This window comes from Stegastes partitus, unplaced genomic scaffold (genome assembly GCF_000690725.1).
Source record: "Stegastes partitus isolate 25-593 unplaced genomic scaffold, Stegastes_partitus-1.0.2 Scaffold5, whole genome shotgun sequence".
NCBI lineage: Eukaryota > Metazoa > Chordata > Actinopteri > Pomacentridae > Stegastes > Stegastes partitus.
In genome coordinates, this window is record NW_007577736.1 from 1,859,806 (window position 1) to 1,880,902 (window position 21,097).

General features: G+C 41.2%; 2 protein-coding genes across 2 annotated transcripts in view; one reads left to right on the forward strand and one right to left on the reverse strand.

Moving 5' to 3' along the window:
* Positions 1 to 21,097, reverse strand: part of LOC103356200 (adenosine receptor A1-like) — a 711,380-nt gene that overhangs the window by 469,817 nt on the left and 220,466 nt on the right. The gene's annotated exons all lie outside the window — the stretch shown is intronic.
* Positions 2,770 to 20,977, forward strand: LOC103356055 (rho-related GTP-binding protein RhoC-like). Its single transcript, XM_008280106.1, has 5 exons — positions 2,770 to 2,893; positions 12,106 to 12,263; positions 15,382 to 15,502; positions 15,930 to 16,060; positions 17,866 to 20,977. The coding sequence occupies exons 2-5, from the start codon at positions 12,108 to 12,110 to the stop codon at positions 18,037 to 18,039; spliced, it is 582 nt and encodes a 193-aa protein (XP_008278328.1). The 5' UTR covers positions 2,770 to 2,893; positions 12,106 to 12,107; the 3' UTR covers positions 18,040 to 20,977.

A 21,097-nucleotide genomic window follows, 5' to 3' on the forward strand; every position in this document is an offset into this window, starting at 1 on the left:
AATAATAATAAAGAAACTATAAATTTGGTAATTCTGCACAGCACAGATTAACATTTTGCGTTATGAAGCATCCACAACTGGATGCTGGTATATAGATGGATAATTAAATATAATCTACTATAATTGTATGCTGTTGTAATTCTATACAAAATATCTTAATTAAGGAACTGCTGAAAATGATTTCATAAACACTTAGAAATGACAGCATGCTTTAGTGCCTCTGCTTGCTTGCCATGCCAGGTTAGAACTGGGGCTCAGGTCTTGTGCATTCTTCATTATTCTTTGCAGTATCATCGTTTTTGGTGCTGCATGTCCAGTCGTCCATAATGAAAATAAGACAAACACATTTTAGGTGCACGGCAGAGCTCGGAGCCTGCAGAAAGTCTGTGATCACAGGTGAAGTGCGCGGTGGAGGGCTTATTTCAGAGGGCCCCACTGCTGAGAGCCACACCCATCCCTCCTGTTGCACGAGTCCTCTTGTACTACGGATGATGTCATCTTTGACCGGGGAGGGGCGGAGGGACCGGGGTGACTCCAGCACCTCCAGCAGCAGCGTCAAGTTAGTGAGAGGTAACTATAACAACACGGGAAATATGGGCATCAGCCTTCAAAATAACAGTGCAAAACTTTAGTGTTTGGAATTTAAAAATGTATAAGTGTACAAGTTGTGCAAACTAATGGGTGTAAATGACTGATTACATTGACAGCAACAAGGTTTTATTGTTTGGCTCTCTGTTAGTATGCTATTCTGTTATTTATTCTTGCAGAAATGGATCATCGTTTTGGTTTTTCCATCTTGTCTTTCACCGAAAATACTGGGCCTCAAGTCAACTGGATTACCAACAGGTAAAGGTTGCAAATGACCCTGGGCCTATACTTTTTTGATAATTTGAGAAGTTGCAAATTTGTTTGGGGACATAAAGAGTAATATTTATTGAAATTATACTGTCAGTATTCTCTAGGTTTTTCTCCTCCGTCCACATAAAAATGGAAAAAACACAACTGAAGCACTTGCAAGAGCATGCCAATGCCAAAGCAAAGCCATATTGGCCAATCAGAAGCCTGAAAATTGCTATTTTTATTTTTATTATAAGGGAGGAATCTTATGTGTGGACTGTTTCTGACACCTCTGTTCCTCAGTATAATAGGAGTGTAACTTTGCATTTAAGATGAGATTCACCTTAACTGTCATTGCACAGTGCACAATGAAATCTAGCCTTCACATATCCCTGCTTATTAAGAAGAGCAAGAGCAATCATATTTCTCCCATATTAGTTTCTCTTTCATTGCTCCCTGTAAAATACAGACCAGAGTTTACAATCCTTCTCCTCACGTATAAAGCTTCTAATGACCAAGTTCCACTGGAGCATAAAGATACCACAGTCCCATATTATCCCAATGGAGCACTTTACTCTCAGAGTGCAGACTCACTGGCGCAGGTTCCTAAAGTTTCCAGAAGTAGAATGGGGGTTGGATCCTTCAAAATATCAGGCTCTTCTCCTTTGGAACCAGAGACACCATCTCTACTTTAATGATGAAGCTGAAAAAAAGCTTGTCATCAGGGTTTGCTCAGGTGACCATGAATCATCCTTCAGTTGTTTTTCTTGCAGTGAGGAGAGACTGCACGAGGAGATTTGTGTCATCCACACCTTTATAACTCATCATTGAAAGAGTTATAATTGAATTAGTTGCTTTGGAGGTGCTTTGACTTGCGTGTGCCCGCTGATGGTGCCAGAACACAGTGGGAAGCTCCAAATTCTCCAGAAATCCTGTTCTAAGTTTGACACACCTTGAGAATAATCAGTGACATGGTACTACAGCTCAGTCTGTAGGCTGGTATGATATCCTGTAAAAAGTGTAAAGTCACAGGGAGCCTTTCAGAAACCTCCCCAGGAGCCCCATGTGTTTTTCTCTGTTTGATAGTAGGGACAATGTGACTGCCTGCAGACTGATATGTATACCTATTGTGGGATACATAGAGCTGTGTAGGTGTTTGCTCTCTACTTACATAGTCAATGTCAGTGCTGCACAAAGCACCTCTCTTGTCTTTCTCTCTCCACACATTTATATGTCACCACTGCATGTCGGTAACTGTGTCTTCTCTCTTTCATCATTTGTGTTTTGTCCTCTCTGCAGGTATCTGTGGCTCCTGAGTTAAATATTTCTGATCTGCAGCTACTGGCTTCACCAGCCTTTACAGTGTTCTCTTATGCATTGTTTGTCTAATTTCTCTCTGCTATCCTGTTCTCTGCCCTTTATCCTCTCCCCAACCGGCCGAGGCTAGTGACTGCCCCCACCGGGCCTGGTTCTGCCAGAGGGTTCTTTTGGCCCCTCTGTCACCAAAGAGCTTTTTGTTGGTTTTCTTTGTATGACAGAATTTTTATCTCTTAACCTTAATGGAGTGTGAATGGGTTAGATGCATGCCCAAATCTATTAGTTAAATATTACTTTGCACTCTCCCTCATCTTGTGATGTTGCGAATATATAAGGAAAACTCAACTTTACATCACAAGCTTTGTCAGCAATTAAAGAAGCATAACTTTAGCAACAGGTTCCAGGTTAATAATCATTTTTTCAATCAATTAAATGTCAGATAAAACAGTTTGCATTATATATTAGTTCACATATACTTTTACACACAGTTATGTCTGCATTAGGTGAGCTCTTGTTTTGAAAGACCACACCGGACGTGGCCGGCTGTTAGCTTAGCCTAGCTTGTCGCCGTGTCGGTGGGAGGATCTCTGCTCGCCTGCCCCGTTTCTCAGCACCCTCTCTGTAAAATTAGCGAACACTGCAGCAAGAAGTGTGTGTGTGTCTGTGTGTCACGACCAAGAGCAAAAGAGCCAGTGGGGATTCATATTTATAAAACACATCTCATCCGGCTGGCGAACAGGTAATTATGAACCGGACGCTGCGCTTTGACTAAATGTTGTTATTTGACACAAGTCGGCGGTCTAATTATAGCGCACTTACTTGGGTAGAAAGAACAAGGTGGTGGCTTGTTCTCCTACTAACACTCTGCTTTTCGCCCCTCCTGAGGTTTGTAGTTTAATTCCCGGCGGTGCGGTAAATGTTGAAGTGTCTCCTGTGTATTAGTAGTTGTCAGGGTGTGTTAGAGTTGCAACTGTTGATATTTGTGGTTGTTGCTAGTTTCAAAGTGACGGCGGCAGATGAGCTCCTGTCGGTGCGAACAGTGTGTCCAAGTGCTACGACCTCAATAAGCAACTCCGCATGGCAAGTCTCCTAATGAGCCTTTTCCACTGCTGGGAACACTTAATTTCCTCATTAGAAAGACGCACATTTTCTGTTTGGACTGCCAGCAGTGGTTTTCAAACGTAACTAAAACATGAGCTGGCTGACATTTGAGATCACGGCTCAGTTATTTTTGCCTGAAACGCCCAAGTTGACTGAATAACTATGTGAGAGAAAGCTTTGGGGTAACATGTTAACACTGGTAAAGCAATTTAAATAGGAAGCTGTAATTCATGAACACCTGCAATTTACCTAAACTGAAAGTATTTTATAACTAGTCTTCCAAATTAGCTTGAAACGCTATGAAAAAACAAACCGAATTCCTCATACACGTGAAAACTGAGTCGATTAATCGATTGGTATGTTGTCAGAAAGTTGGTCTAATTTTTTATTTCAATCATTTAATCGTTTAATGTAGAGCTATGTATATATATATATATATATATATGCTAAATTTCTTTTTTGTCCCACTATAAACTGATTTTTTAAAGAAAAAGAGCTGCAACACTAGGAATGTAGAATGTGTTTTGTAAACCAGATGATTAATTGCTTAATCAATACTACGATGTTACCTGCTCAAAATAGACATGAATTAGAAATTTGGGGCTTTTTCAGACACAGACTTTTCCATCACTGTCTGAAGTCAAAAGATATTCAAGTTAAAATGATATGTAACAAAGAACAGCAGCAAATTTCATAAGTTGGACCCAGTGAATGTTTGGCATTTTTGCTTTGAAAATGGCAGAAATTATTATCAAATTCAAAATTTCTGTCTACTAAAGGATGAATTGTTGAATTTATCAACTAATCTTGCCGTACTGATACAGAACTTTTAGAAACAAGAAGAGCTGAAATATCACCATTTCCCTGGAATAAAATATGAAAATATTTTGTGGTTTTTTTTAAGTGAAAAAAAAAATCTTTTGAGTTATAGACTGCTTGTCAAAAAAGGAACAACAACAAAAAAGATGATGATTGATAGCTTCCTGTTTTTCTTTTGTTGTTTTGTTTTGGGTTTTTTGACATTGCACACCAAACGTATTGCCAGGTTAGTCGATAATGAAAATAATCATTAGTTGCAGCCCTGCAGTTGGTTTCAGCCCAGAGGAGCAGAAGTGACCAAGCTCAGGAAACCTGGTGGAGTCCTGTCAGGGAGCCAGTCATCCCTGTTTGTCTGCTCATGACCTCAGCTATTGAACAGAAGTGAGTCATGAGGTGTCCGTTCTCTCAAAGCCGACGCCAGTTCCGGTGCCTCTGCCTGTCTTTGAGTTCGGTCGTCCGGCTCAGGCTGTCACCGGCAGGCTTAGCCCTCTTGTCCTGTCCTACTTCTTCCTCAGGAGTGACTTCCTCTGGTATGTTCTTAAGATCATGGCTACTTGGCAGAAGCCGTGGAGGTGAGCAGGCTGCGGGTCATTAATCTGAAAATGGCCAGCTGATATGGTGATCAGACGAGCTTTACTTGTATAAGCCTCCTCATGCACTAAAACACAGCCCACTGAACTGATTGTAATACTCTAGCATTTTTACAATCCTTTTATTCATTTTGTGGTGAGATTTTGAAAAGATGAAAATTGATACCAGTCTCTTGTGCATCATTCAATCTTAAATCATCAGCTTTTCTCAGCAATTTCTTCTTGACCATCTCAGATTTGCCCTAAAGTTTTCATACCATTAAACGTGGATATTTATAAAGATATTTTTTACATTTTAGCGTGATATATTCAATATTTTTGGAGATATATTTCTTTCAAATTTCCCATTGACCCACTTGTAGCACATTTATTAGCACATTAAAAATTGGAGATTTTGTCCATTAACATGATCTATTTACTTTACATTATCAGCATGCCATTAGTCAAATTTGAATGTGCAAGAAAAAATGTGCTGAAATCGAGTTGATAGACATTTTTTATTTAAAACTCTGAAAGTATTTGATATATTAAGCTTAAATTTCACAGATGCCATTTTAAAAATCCGTAGTTTATGATCAGAAAAACTTCAAGCCAATCAGAGGTGGTCAATTATTTGAGATGAAATGCCTCATGTGGTAAATATGAAACAACAGGACAATTAGCTTAGCATAAAGACTGGAAACAGTTGGAAACAGCTAGCCTGACTCTGGTTAAAGATGACGATTCACCTATTAACACATCTGAAACTTAAAAATGTATGCGTTATGTTCATTTTTTGTGGACAAGAGTCAAAGTGAATGCATTTCCAGTTACATGGTGATTAAGTGTCTGACTGACTCCTGGCTGGGTGCAGTGACTTCCCAGAGTCTTATCATTATCATGGTTATTGGAGGCAGATTTATTGCTGAACTAGGTTACCTGGCTGTAGCTTCATACTTCGCTGCAGACGTGGAATTTTTTTTCGATAATCTAATCAAAATCTCAACAACAACAGTAACAACAACAAAAATAGCCATATATCTCAGAATGTCAGTGTTCCTTTAACATTATTTTGCTTAAGAATGTCTTTTATATTCACTTTAGAATTTGAAAATTTAAAACGGTGATTTTCTTCACACAGATAAATAGCTCATTGTCTTGAATAGGCCTTAAAAGAAGATCTTCTGCCTGATTTTATTTCTTGGGCTGGCTGAATGTTGGCACGTTTGATCGTTTCCATGGGTGTACTACCAGTAAAACCATGACTCAGTGAGACGAAGGAGCTCTTGTGCTTGTAACATGTGCCCAAAGAATGTGAGAGGCTGACCTGATCCGCTGTGTATGTTCCTGCTGTTGTGTAAGACAGCTCAGCACTCACATTTCAGTTTTATTCACTTGAGTCGACAGCTTACACTCAGGAATCTCTGCATTTAATCCATAAATGCCTGATCTGAAACGGCCTGAAGCTTTCCGATAAGATTAGTTTTATGAGCAGTCACCAAACGTCTGATCCTCCAAGTGATCTGCTGGCTGTTGCCGCCTGTCAGATTTAGTCAGATAAGATGTTTTTCACATCCGAGTTAAGGTGGTGTCGACAGCTGGTGTCGTGGGCCGTCTGCTAAGTCTCGGCCACAACCTCGGTCGGTTTTTGAACTTTGGCCCATTTCTCAGGCTGACTCGCAGAGGTGAAGCTAATTCTCGAGTGCTTTCACATCTGAAGGGTTTATTTTATTCTAACGGCAACAATAAGTTCTTAACTTACACCTCTTGAGGAAAAGATTGGATAAAAAAAACTCAAACTCCCTGTTAGGACTGAGTTGTGGTTGAGATGCCAAAGTTGCTGGAGGACATTCCTCTAAAATTGTGCTCCTGAAGTACATTAAAAGTTATTTTTATTCTCCAGCTTTGTGTTGTTCCATAGAGAGCCAGTCTAGACTAGAATTTCTGGGTGATCATGTTTATCTGTCAAACCGAATCAAACTCCAGCCCTGCTTCTATTGCTCTGCTAGTCTTTATCTACAGCCTTAGTTAAACAGAGCTCTTTGACAACTCCTGAATAGAGTAGTAACATTAAAAAAAACCAAACCAAAAAACAGGAAATAACTTTTCAATGTTGATATCATCAGCAGATCCAAAACTCTGCATTTTTTGAGTCTAGTGTGGTATATTACAGAAAGACGTGCAGCCCTGGGAAGTTAGTGAGACGAGCAAAACAATCCTGCTCGGACTCATTTCCTGTAAGATGTTTGCATGTTTGCGGGACATCAGAACAAAAAAAGTCATCCTCATCATCTCAGGAACAACAGGCCTTTTATTAGTTGGATGTTTGTCTATGTTTAGCATTGTTGTTGATAATAAACTCACATGGGGACTGAACAACAGCTCTCGGTCGTCGGCCCAGGTCGGGCTCTGCTCCGTGCTCACTCTGCTCAGCTTGTTGCGTAACTTCTGTTGGCCCCTAAGCCTCAGGAACCCTCCTTAGAGAAGGAGAGAGGTGGTGTGTTCATTAACCCAAGCCACTGCTCAAATAGTTGTAGGAAGTGGGAGTGCTTTGCTTTTCTCTGTATTTTATTGGTTATGCTTGGATCGAGTTTTATGCATGCTTGCCTGGATCAGTCTTCCTTATTACTGACACACACACTTTATTCATTTCGGTTGCCTTTTGGTCTGCGTCTAACACTCAGTATACTTGTGAATTAATGTGTGGATTCGTTTTCAGTCAATAAACAACTTAAAATACATAGAAAATGGCCATCACAGCTTCCTGGATCACCAGTTTGATGCCTTCATGTAAACAGTTCAAACCCTTACTTCTGCCTGCCAAGACATGGCCCTCCACACAATTCCCATAAAACCACAGCATGTCATACGTTATTGACACAGTTTTTGCACAGATTAAACAAACAAGATACATTAATTAATGAGCTATAGAGGTGCTTGTAGGTGGATTTTGTTAGCTTTGGACAGATTGAGACAAGCGTTTTTTCCTGGCTTTCAGACATAAGTCATCTCAATATGCTTACATAGTAACAGGTTTGTCAGCGGCATTAGTTTATTCATGTAATTCTCAGCCATAAAGCAAATGGTGAACTGTTCTATTAAGGAACTGTAAGGTATTGATTTAGGATAGAGTTCACAGTGTAAATATATGAAACTGAAAAGAATAAATGACTGAGAAAGAATATTTAAATTTTTTATTTTTTTTCTCCACATCTTTTCCTGGGCTGTAAGGTGGTGCAGTTGGTAGCACTGTTGCCGCGCAGCAAGAAGGTCGCCGGTTCGCGTCCTGGTGAGGACACCCGGGATCTTTCTGCGTGGAGTTTGCATGTCCTCCCAATGCAGCGTGGGTTCTCTCCGGGTTCTCCAGCTTCCTTCCACACAGTCCAAAAACATGTTGAGGTTAATTGGTGATTTTAAATTGTCCGTAGGTGTGAATGTGAGTGTTCTTGGTTGTCTGTCTCTAAGTGTAGTCCTGTGATAGACTGGTGACCTGTCCAGGGTGTCCCCTGCCTTCACCCTAAGTCAGCTGGGAAAGGCTCCAGCCCCCCCGCGACCCTCGTGAGGATTAAGCGGTATATATGTTTTTAGTGAAACAGTATGACAAAGGAAAACCACCGCTCGATTTAACTGCTCACATCCTATAGACATATGCAGACTGTGATGAGGGGTTGTATTGTTCAGACAAAACTCAGCCCTTCATGAAAACAACACCAGTGTTGATGGAGGCGTGTTGCCCGTGAGACATAAAGTACAATTAAGGGACTCCAGTTTTGACTAACAGATCTATGAGCTTGAAGCCTTTTCAGAAAACAATAGCAGCAACTCTATGAGAAAACCGTTTACAACTGTTGAGAGCTGCCACAGTGGTAATTATTTCATTCTAACAGTAGAAACAAGATGTTCATGGTACAAAGTGTTTCTCCAGAAACACGCACTTGCATGTAATGGACTGTCCACCACAGCATCTCACTGGGAGACATCGTGTTGCATTGCCAGTCAAGTTGTCAGAGTCCTAGATGTTGGCACCCCTGCTGCACTACTGGACTAGCCTCTTTCAAATATATGTACTGGATGTTTTTTTAAATTCAGGTTGAAGTGTTAAAAGTCAGTCTGAACGTGGCCATGCACATTTCAAACGGTCATAAGCTGAAAAGGCAACACAGTGTTCCTGCTTTCTCACAGTTAGAGGAGGTCCCTAGTCAACCTCGCCTCAGCATGATAGGAAGCTTTATGAATATGTTCTAGCACATCTCTATGCAGCAGCAGATAAATCTTTTTTGCATTGTGTAGAGTCACAGTGACAGGTAATTGAAAATGTCTGCACCCTGAACTGAGCGATATTTATGGAGAACCAACAGAATGATGTCAAACTATTTCTGCTTTTGTGAGGACAGTTAATCCCTCAGTAACAACTTTACTCATTCAGGAGTGTAAAGTGTTAAAGGTCAGCCAGCTGATACCGGTCGCAGATAAGTGGTACCAAATTCACATATTTTCACTGAATCAAAGTTAAGTCTTTTATATCAATGTGGAGAGAATGGATGGAAGATTGAAGCTTTTGCTGGCTAAATCATGATAAACAAGTTTGATCCGGATGACACACCAAAATCGGTTACTCCTGGCAACCACCTGAACTTTCTCTTCAGTTGTTACTGTCATTAGTATCCATTAGTGCCTAAATTGAGGCCATCAGTCATAGGTATCCTGAGTAATTGGCACAATTTGTGACTATATGGGACATGTTCACGCATAATTTCCTTTTGCCAATGTGTCAAGATGTTCCTTCATAGGCTTCCAATATCGCTGTCACCAAGGAAAAACTCATTGCGCAGCTCAAAGAGAGCAACCGTGTGCGTGTGCATGTATGTGCGAGAAAGCAGGCGTGTGTGCTTGCATGTGTTGCGTTGCCTCTGGCTGCTCTCTCCATGTCCCAGCTCTGCTGAGGCCTGTCCAAACAGAACTGCAGCCAAAAGCTCCTCCCAGGCTCCACAGAACAGGAAGTGGATTGTTTTGTTTCACAGAGAGAGCCTCTGAGGCCTCGGTGCTGCTGTCTCCCACTTGTTTGGCTTTGAACCCATCATCTAGTTCATGCTGTCTCTGGTCAGTTTGGCAATCTCTGGAAAGCAAAAGATGCTGCGCAATGTCAGCGGACTCAGTACTCAAAGTATCAAGCAGAAGCTTTCATTGTGTAATACACCTTAAGTGGAAAATCATTTTGAGTTGTCTTTTTACACTATAGTTAGTACATTTGATTGCTTCTCTTTAATCACATTTTAGACACATACAAATAGCAGGAGTCAGTAAACTGCCAAAATTTGCCACAGCAGCCTCAATTCAAACTTGCATCTTTGGCAACTCTTGGCAAAACCGCTGCAGCTGTAACACAGTCCACAGCAACCAAAGGAGTGGGCCCTTGGGCAAAAGGCAGAAAATATGATTAAACCATGACCACAGTTTCCATAAGAGAAGGAACGAGTAACCAAGATGTTAATAAAATTGTCAAACAAGCAAACGCCCCAAATTTCCGGTGTAGCTGCTGGTTATGCCAACATCTAATACGCATGGAAATAGAGCTGAGCAGCAATATCTTCACTTCTTTCTACTATTTCCAGCTTTTTTCACTTTTTGCACTTTGCAGCTCAACCCATGTATTCATTAACCAATTACACATCAAGTTTTTTTAATGATTGTAGGAGCTGTTGTTTAGCAGAATTTGTATTAAAGTACTTATTTATTAGCTTTTTTTTCTGGAAATTAATACAACAGTCTACAATGTGAATTCCCTGATAGCTTCTAAATGCCAATTAGACCTGTAACAATTAGCTAATTAACTGATTTTTAGACTCAAAATATTAAACTATTGCTGCAGTAAAATCTGTATAATCCTTAGTATACCTTTAATTGATTTTGTATATGGATATGTCAGCTGTTTGCACTACAAATGGCCTAATAATCCAGCTTATCGTTTGATGATTTGTTGAGAATTTGCAAATACTGAAAGCTATTCGCTTTAAAATGCTGAATGACTGAGATAATAATTTTGCACATATCCCCCAGCTCCGCATGAAATATGTTTAACAAGCCATCCATATGATCTGTTGTGACACCAGATCAACAATAGCCTGACTAATAACCTGAGTCTGTGTTTTGCAATGACTTTTGATTAATGGTTTGATGCTGCTTATTGAAAGTACTGGTGTTTCCATGCATCCGAGCAGAGATTAAAAGTGGGCGTTGGGGCAGACTCAACTCAAAAGTTTTTGCCTGCAGCGCTGAAAGATGAATTTCCCCTGATAAGTGGGTGCCCTCATGAAGAGGATTGCTGTCAAGACTGTCTGGCAGAAAGTGGATGAGGTGAGGAGCCAAATGACTATATGCACAGCTGCTCCCAGGCAGCAGGGCTCCAGCTCATCCATCAGCTGCACTGCTAACTCATCCCCACGCAGCCTGCACACAGACACACACACACACACACACACACCAGTGAAACCAGTCCTCTGCTGTGGGGATACTGCAGAAATGTTTCACAGTTCAGTTTGTTTGGTGGAATCATGTATTTTGAGCACAAGAAACTATCAGTGCTTCCTGAAGCGTAGCTGTAAAAATGTAAACCTTGTTGACAAAGGTGCATCTGTTTTGGCAGACAGGATTTTGTTTTGGTGGGAAATGCTTGCCTGGTATTTTTTGCATCACGATATACATCAATTCACAAAACTCCAAGTAAGCAGGAGCACTGTAACACATCAGGACATATGGCCTTGCAGGTGTAGCTGTTGTTCCTTGTAATAAAAATTATTTTTGACATAATTACGCTGTCAAAGTATTCATGAACAGAACTGGAAAAGCAAAAGATATGTAAGACAAAGTAGTTATTTTGTCTGTTTTAGGACACCATTATGTACTTCAGCAGCTGCTCTAATTTCCCTCACGCTTTCCTCCTCCATGCATGTTGCAGAGGGAAACAAATGGGGTGGAGCAGGAGCCTGAAAGCGCATTCCTTCATGTCCTAGCTTGTCTCAGAATCCCTCCTCTCCTTCTCTTCTCCCTCACTCCACTCTCATCCTCTGTCTCCTCTGTTTTTCATATAGCTTTGTAGTCTAGATTTGGCATTGGGGATTCAAGGTCTGTGACTGCAGTTGTCTGTGACAACGTGCTGATCAGAGAGCCTCCCCTTAGGTGTAATGTGATGCAGCACTGTCAGTCAGAGATGTCAGAGTGGTCGCTTTGGAGCTCCGCCGCATGAGTAGAAAAAAGTGTTTTTCTAACATTGTCTTCTTGATTTATCTTGCATAACTGGGATCTCAACAAATAATTTAAATATCTGTAGTATAGAATACACAAACAGATGACTTTGTTGTTTGGCTTCAGTGTGACAAGTCGAATCTCCCTGAACAGCAAGAAAAGTTTCTTTTGCCTTTTTTTGATGTCTGTTTGTAAGAACTTCTTGTTCTTCTCCCCACAGATATGGCAGCTATTCGGAAGAAGCTGGTGATTGTTGGAGATGGAGCTTGCGGGAAAACATGTCTTCTCATTGTATTCAGTAAAGACCAGTTTCCTGAGGTCTACGTCCCGACAGTGTTTGAGAACTACATTGCTGATATCGAGGTTGACGGAAAACAGGTTTGTACCATTGACACTAAACTAAACAGTATAATAGTGTTAGTGTCTGCCATCATGGACATAGAAAATCTTCAGGTTGTGTCATAAGCCACCACTGTCCTGATATGTGTAATATGTTTGGCTGATAGGACTGTTTACTTATTCACATTCCTCTTAGTTACTGCTGCTGCATCTGTCAGTTTTTCTACTCTGCAAGAGAACTTGCAGTGATCATATCAGAAGATTTAACATAAATACTTTCTTTAATATTTAAACAGGTAAAGACAACAGCAGGCCATCTCATGAATAGACCGTGACCAAAGAGTTTTACTGGTTTGAAGTACAAGTGATACCATTGGATTTTATTACCTCTAGCTTGCTAGCTTGCTTAAATGTGTGCTTGATGGCTATATTGAGGGTCACTCTAACAGGTCCCTAATGGGAAAAAGAAAGCTTCCTTTTCAGTTAATAGTCCTTGCAGAAGACAGGAAAATAAAGACACAGCATTGTCCCTTATTGCATTTGAGGTAGTATTTATGATAAGAAAACCTGCAAGAGCAGTTTAGCTTTTGATTTAATGTGATAAAACCTTTAGGATTCTGACTGAACTGTATGTTTTGTGGCCATAACACTGTATTAGTCTGTTAAATGTTAACTCCTAAATTAAAAAAACAAACAAAAAAACTGCAGGACAGAGGTGTTTACTTTACCATACACATGGACAGATTCTAATATCAACATGCACACAGTGGGGAAATCCTCCACAGCAGACATGCTAGTGGTGAACAGGGCTTTCTGTAACTCTAAAAAATAGTATGAAATGCTACGTGGTTACATTACCACTGTAGGCAGGGTTTTTCTACTATACTAAACATTTGCACACAACCCCCAAGCTGAACGAACAGATAAACTCCTGTATGTTGAGAGTTCTCCACCTCTGGAGAAAAAGGATACCATATTTGCTTGGGGAAAAAAATAGAATTCATTTAATAGCAGGGGATTTTTCACTCTATTTATTGTGAGTCTTTTAGTCAATCAGCACTAAAAATGTTTGGTCTTCTAGTTTCACCTGCAGGAGATTATGAATGCTTTGTGTTTTGCTGCAAAGGAGGAAAGGAACTCATGATGACTTGGTATCAAACCAGTCTGAAAATGCTAACATAACTCCGCTACACGCAGCACCTAAGCTCTGCAGAAACAGAAACAACCCTGCTGTAGGTGGTGAGGTACTTAGCCAGATAAGCTTACAATTGTCATCTGCGAAAACTGACAAATGCACAATTTAATCTATTGCTTCCACTGTTGTTTGTGTGTTTTTGGCTTTTGGACAAGAGCTCCATGCACTATCTTAAACAACATCCTTGCTTCATTACTGTTGCTAAGTTGTGATTGGACAGTCGCTGTTTGGGAGAAGGAGTTTAGCTAATGGTCGTTTGCAGAGTTACGAAACCAACAATGTTTTTAACAAAGTCCTGCTCCAGAGTGTTTGCGACGTCTTGATTCTGAGTCATGGGGAGTTGGTCAGAGAGGATCGAGTCTGAGCTGCAGATGGCTTGTTATGTCAAAGGATTTTGTTCTCTTGATCCGACCATCGCTGCAGGATCACCACTGGGCAAAACAGGAAATGACTCTACTTCCCAGCTTCCTGTTCAGACGGAGAACAGGGATGTCTCCTGGCAATCCCCCTCCTTCCCTCAGGACTGTTCTCCTGCTCTGGCTCGATAAACGTCTCTCATTTCCTGTCCTTGTACTGGTTGTGCTTACATGCAGGGAGGCAGGGAGGGGTTAACTGCTGTGAGCTCTGGGCAGGAAATGTAAAGTTAGGGATCCATGATGGACATCGGTCTAGTAGGGGAGAATGTCTGGAAAAAGATACAAGTGTCAACTCCTTAAGTCTCTAGAGGATGGTGGTTTCCTTAGAATTAACCTCTTACACAACCTCTTGGTTTAGATTTGCGTTTTTTCCCCTTTTTGAGGCTACAAAACATATTCTTTCTCTCACCTCCAGTAGACTGGGTAGATTCTATAAATAGCTGTTTTTTCCCCCTCTTTCTCTTCCTCCCCAAAGTCTGCAGCTCACAACTAGTCCAGTGGGAACATAATGCTCTGGTTGCTTATGCAGTCTCAACAGTGTTCAGCTGCCTCCTACCCTCCTGCCTCTGCAAACCTCTATTTTGGGATTAATTCTTGTGCTCTCTGTGGGCATGCCACAATCTAATGTCATCCAGTGAAGTTCTAGTATTTAAAACTTAGCAAAAGTTTTTTTTTTCTCCGGAACCCAGTGAGTCGGCTAAAAAGTGAGCGAAGGTTGATGCTTAATGCCCGCACAGGGACAGAAGGTACCCGGTTTGATGCTCGCTAATCTCCCACTCTCCCTAATTGAATTAATCAGCAGTGTGATGGGATGAGGCCAGTCCTCAAGTTCATTTCCGCTACACTGACAACAGAACAGTGTTGTTATAGCTGAACTGCTGTGGTGATGAAAAGTAAATGTCCATACAAATGAGTAAAGCAACTTAGGAAAAACACAAGTGTAATCACAAGTTATGATCAAGGTGTAAGACTGCTGAAGCTTATAGGGAATCCAAATGTTTTGGATTGTTGGGTGTTTCTGTTTCTGCCTTTGTGAAGCGCTATGAGATGACTTGTTGTTGTAAATATGCGCTATACAAATTGAATTGAATTGTAAGGTGTATGTGGCCAGAGGAGAAGAGTGTCCCAAGTTAAGTAATGGTAGCATAATTTCCTTCCTCATATGTAAAGCAGTGGCCCTTGGGAAAATTACTCAGATGCACCACATGCCTCAGGATTCATACGTCATCGCCCAAACAGTCACAGCTCTCAGTGGATGATAAAACTTCACCACTAATGATGTCTTGACTGGTTAAATGTTTGTGCATTCATCTGGATCAGCAGATGACATTATGTCAAGTCTGGTTGGACGGGTTGTATTTATTTTTTCAGCCCTTAACATGTGTTCATATTACAGACTTTCAACAAAATCGCACGAAGGAATGATGGTGATAATAAGGAATTCTTTCTGTATCTCAAATCAAGATAAATCCACCTCCATGTTCAGTAAATGTATTTCGGTATGTGTGCTGCTTGTTACAATAGTTTCTTTTGTTTGTTTTCCCAGGTGGAGCTGGCATTGTGGGATACCGCAGGCCAAGAGGACTACGACAGGTTGAGGCCCCTCTCCTACCCCGACACAGATGTCATCCTCATGTGCTTCTCCATTGACAGCCCAGATAGTTTAGGTATGGAACTGATGATATACTGTAGCCTGTTTTAAAATGTTTGGTTAGTCTTTATTTGATAAACATGGCAGCGCTGAAAGTCGACAGCCCAGAGTAGTATTGCAATACGACAAATTTTAAAATACCTGCCGTATCCTGTATATAAGTGCTATTTTGTTAACACATTCATCTGTCCCGTGACAGAATCGAGCTAGTTCATATCAGCTAGCCAAGCTGCTTGTTAAACGCCTTAATGGACTTGATGGGAAGTGGGATTAGTGCAGCTAAAAACATCTTTGCCTCAAGCAGTCTGCAGAGCAATCCATCATAAGAAGTGTTCTGCGCCATGACTCTGCACTGCTTGTCCCTTTTTATAGTCCCCCCCCTTCCCTCGCACTCTCTTTCCCTCTCGAGTATTTCAGCTCACTTCTTGTCTCTCCCGGGACAGAAAATATCCCTGAGAAGTGGACGCCGGAGGTGAAGCACTTCTGTCCCAATGTTCCCATCATCCTGGTGGGCAACAAGAAGGACCTGAGGAATGATGAGCACACACGGAGAGAGCTAGCCAAGATGAAGCAGGTACAGATGCCTCTGAAGGTCGATGAACAGTAGATGTTGTTAATCAGGCACAACTAGATGCCTGAGGGTATGCAGAGGGTTGAAACACTTAAGAAGTCTAATTTGTTAGTGTTTTGTCTGATTTACTTGTGCACATATTCAGGAGCTTTCGGGTAGCAGTATACGTACGGTCACATGACACTACCACCCTGCAAATATTTGCAGTGTCTCCCATTCATTTCTATAAAGGCCTGCACCATGGTTGACTTTCAGCATTCGATTTCTGTTTCCGTCATTGCCGCCCTACTCAATAAAGGACTGTCACCTCAAATGCAGAATTCATTATTGCACTGGGTTTTTTCCCCCGTGTTCACTACATTACATTGCCAGTCTAGGAACTGCAGCATCAATCTCACAGACTGTTTATATTTATGATCACTCTGCTCTGTATTTTTCACCACATCAGAGCTGTGACATTTTTAGGGCTAAATCCAGGACAAGTTTTTGATGAACTGGAGGCTGGTGTGATTGTACCTTCAGACAGTGTGATTCAGAAAGGCCAGTTTAAGCAATTTATACATGAGTATGAAGAATTACCAGACTCCAAAACACTACACACTGGTTATACTATGAAAATACTCTTTCCTTAGACAGTGATTCAGCTGGGAAAATGCCACCAATAAAATTTTTATTAGGGAAAAAGGGGAGCGGCCTAATAAAGATACAAGAAGGAGGAATCTATCTTCCATGATGGACAGATGTGCAGTAATGTAAAGTTGTGAGAAATAACAAAAGTGGAACTACAGAAAAGCAGATTCTCAGTATCAGGTAGATTAAGCTAAAGCATATCTGTATATAAAAGTGATTTAAGAATATGTTACTCAATTAGAAACATTATTTAAAATAAAACCTTTTCGTTCTCCCTTTTTTGCATTATTATTATTATTATTCCTGTGTCACCTAAAGTTAACTTCCCCAAGGGACCGGCAATGATGGTGGTCTGAAAGGCTGTTACTGGCCTTTCTGTCAGACTATAATGACGGCAACATGTGGGCTCACTGTGTCACAGAATGGGCCACATTCTGTCTGTCTCCAGGTCCAGCTGATAATAGGAACATGTTGACAAAGCTCTCCAGCTCTTTCAGACACCGCTGTCAGCTTTTCCTTTCTGTAGAAATCAGGAACTGTTTGACAAAGAGTTGCACTAAGTCATCAGTTCAAGTGTTTGGGATTTGACATGGCCAAACAGACGTCGCTGGTTCAACATGTGTAAAATATGGGTTCGTGAAGTAGCCGACTCAAGGCTCTTAAGTTTCTATCTGTTTGATAAATTTGTTTTAGCAAGACAGTGGAGATGAGATTCAGCTTATGTTATTTCAGAAACAGTATCTGTTGCAGGGAGGTTCCTTTTCATATTGTATTTAGGGCTCTGACTAACAGCTTTTGTCATTATTGATTAATCTGCACATTGCCTTGATTAATTGTTTAGTATGTAAAAAATGAAAAAAATGCCATTTACAATTCATTACAGTTAAGTCTTTTACTTGCTTGTTTTGTTCGACCAACAATCCAACTCTAAAAGATACTCAATTTACTGTCCCATATATGAAAAGAAAACCAGGGAAAGTTTGGCATTATTGCTTGAAGCATAACTGAAACGATTGATCAAGTATTAAACCCAGAGTTGATTGATTTTCTACTGCTCAATAGAAAAGATGAAAAAGTTGAAATTGGTCTAAGATGCACAATCTTTCCTATATTCTCAATGCTTCTCCCTACTGATAACTTTCATGCAATCTCTAACAATCTCTTATCTAAACCTGCAGGAGCCAGTGAAGATAGAAGAAGGCAGAGACATGGCCGGCAGGATCAGCGCTTTTGGCTACCTGGAGTGCTCAGCCAAGACGAAGGACGGCGTGCGGGAAGTGTTCGAGATGGCCACCAGAGCAGCGCTGCAGGTCCGCAAGCGCAAGAAGAGAGGCGGCTGCACGCTGCTGTGAGCAGTCCAGACACCATGAAATCAACTGACCAGGAGAAAAAAAAAACCCAACACACATGAAAAGGACTGACCTATTACCAAATGGATCTTTGTACTGTATCTCGCATTTCATGACAACAGGCAGGCAGATGAATCGAACACAAACAAATCTAGTACAGGAAATGGACTTTGTCTATTACAACCGTGGTTAGAAATTGATGTTTCAAAGTTCCTTATTGATTTACTTTTTCCCTCCCCCCCAAAAAAAATCTGTCTTTACACACAGTATGTTGTTTTTTTTTCAAACTTGATTTTCTTCATATTTGTAATGTAACAAGGCTGTGGTAGGTGCACATATTTGTATGCAATATTGTTCTTCATGAGTTCGGGCGAGCAGCATCCTTCTTAGCTTGTATAAAGTCTTCATGAGTAAGGTCTTGTCCAAACAGTCCTGAATGTCAAGTTCTGTTTGTTATTGTAGCAGTCGTGATAGAGAATGAAAGTTGATCTTTTTGACCATAAGAGCTAGTGCCTTTTTAAGTTTGTACACCACCATCTCTACATGTTACGTTTGTCAGCCAGCTAACATTTCAGCTGAGGACCCCTCCATTGTACTGTAGCTCATTTTACAGTGTTGTCATTGTGAAACCTGAGCAAAGCCATAACTTAGGCTGTCAGTGCTGGTGAAAACTCGTCAAGCACAATAGTTACTTGTGTCATTTTTGTCGGCATGAAACATCAGCTTTCCCCCGTCTACATTCTCCATTTTCAATCAACTCACATTGAGGATAAAGACAGGCAGCTTCTTCTGCAACATGATAAACGGCCAATCAGAGGCTTCCCTTTCTGTAGAAGACTGCACGCATGCGTCCCTCAGAACCGTCGCTAATCTGTGCAGTGGACCTCGATGAGGGAGGAGGAAGGGAGAAGAGGCCAAACGAGACACAAGCCAATATGACTCAACTATGCACAATAGCTGTTTGGACCAACAGGGAGATGACACAGCTGAAACAGAAATCACATGGGGGCCAAGGCCTGGTGACACCTCCCTTGTTTGTTTATTGTGAGCGACTGAGTTCACCTCTTTTGCTATACAACACAACCGAGCCTGTCCCACCCGCAGTTGGCATCCATGTGTCGGACTGGTTAGCCCAGTCGCGGAAATCATGTCTCATTAGAGCTGTTAGCCTGTTTGCATGTGGACGTTTCCAGTCGGGCGACATTCTTTACATGTTTGAGAGGAGCCGAGATGTGTGTGAGCAGTTTGCTTTTTCCTGGTGCCTTCTCTGTTCTGGTGTGCCTTTAGGTTGTTCTCTCCCAGACTAGATAAACTAGCTGCTGTGTGCCCGCCTGACACTGACTGACTGACAAGGTCAACCATGACCTTTTCTGACATGTTTTTGCAAGGCTCGGTTCATTAAATGCTTTGAAAAAATGACAAACGGCGTCATTAGTTTGCTAAATTGTATGCTGTCACAACATAAATAGTAAAAAATTGTACGTATGAGAACAGTGTCATCTTTATCATCTTGGCACATGAGCAAGATTATGCCAATTTACGTCATGCAGTTTTGTGTCAAGAATTACATATTTCCTCAGCACCGCTGGGAAAATATGTCTGCAGCCATTAAAGATTCACTTTGTGATGCATTAGAGCTGTTTATCGCTGCCAAAAGAAAAAGTTTTCAGAGTACAGCTCTAAATAAGATGAAAATTGGACTTATTCGTCCTTCTCTTGATCTGTGTTGGTCTCGATTCTTGGCAAGAAACAAGAACAGATCGAGCGTACGCTGAAGTGTACTCAAAAATAAGTTTCTGAGACATGTCACAGACCGTCCACTGGTCCCAGTTTTTTTTCTTATGTGTCCTCTCAGAACTTGACCTGAAAATATACTGGCTTCTTATACAAAGCTTGAAAGGCCCAGCAACTGTCCTCAGGCACACTCTTCACAGCATTCCTTCTCTCCGCCTGTGTTGCTCATTCATGTACTGTACATGTCCCTTGGTTGCATGGAGGGTGGATTTTGAAACGTGTGTGGCAAAAACAATGTCCTTGATGTTGCATGCAACCTTCTTACAAATGCCAGTAAAAGGCATCAAACCTTACCAGCTGGCAAGATCTGTATTATATTGTAATGCAAATTTAAACCCTCTGCTGGCCAAGCACATGCTTTAGCTGAGTGAGCCAGTGGAGAGGCTACGACTCAGCTGAGGTGTTGTGATTTTTTTTTTTCTTGTGTGTGTTTCGGAGAGGAGGCATTGATTACAATCACACACCACATAAATGTTGTTACCTCAAATCTTTTCGAGGGCGGACGCTACATTTTAACTCTGGACTTTGTGCGTTATTGCGGACAAGAAGCACATTATCGAGGCGAGGAGAGTCAGATTCATATCAACTCAAGATTTTTGAAAGGCCTTCTGTTAAGCGTCTCACAGCCGCAGCATGATGTTCATGGGTCTCAACAAGCTCGGCGCCAAGGAATTCTTAGGAATTAGAGGTCGGCGGAGACAGTCGACTAAGTGTCACAGCTGGAAGCACAGCGTAATGATGAAAGCATTCCCACGGAGCAGCGGAGGGTCTCGTGTTGAACATATCACTAAGAGCATGTACTATACTGCTGTTAATGTGTATGCAGATAATGTCCCGCTAAATCAGAAGTTGTCCCTACAATGTCGATGCATGCATGAGAAAACCGTGGGTCTTTACTGTGCGCACACACACACACACACACACTTATATACACAAGCACTAACACGCACACCTCTTTTGGAACAGCTTCTGCTCAGTGTCGTGTAACTTTTTCTTTCTTTCTCTGGAAGTATTTGAAATTATAACGGATCCAGATTTATATAAAAAGCTCATTGTAATAATGCTTTGTAAACAGAAAGTGTTCTAGTGAATGTTTGATCTGAAGTGAACATGAACATTGTTAATAAACTATTTTTGAGACAAGACAGACCGGTTTCCTTGGTCAGTTCTTGAAGGAAATCATGACATTGAATCTGACTGGCAGCACATAAACCATTCAAAGGTTGTTACGATCGATGTGAGGCTACACATGACGTTGTACTCTACA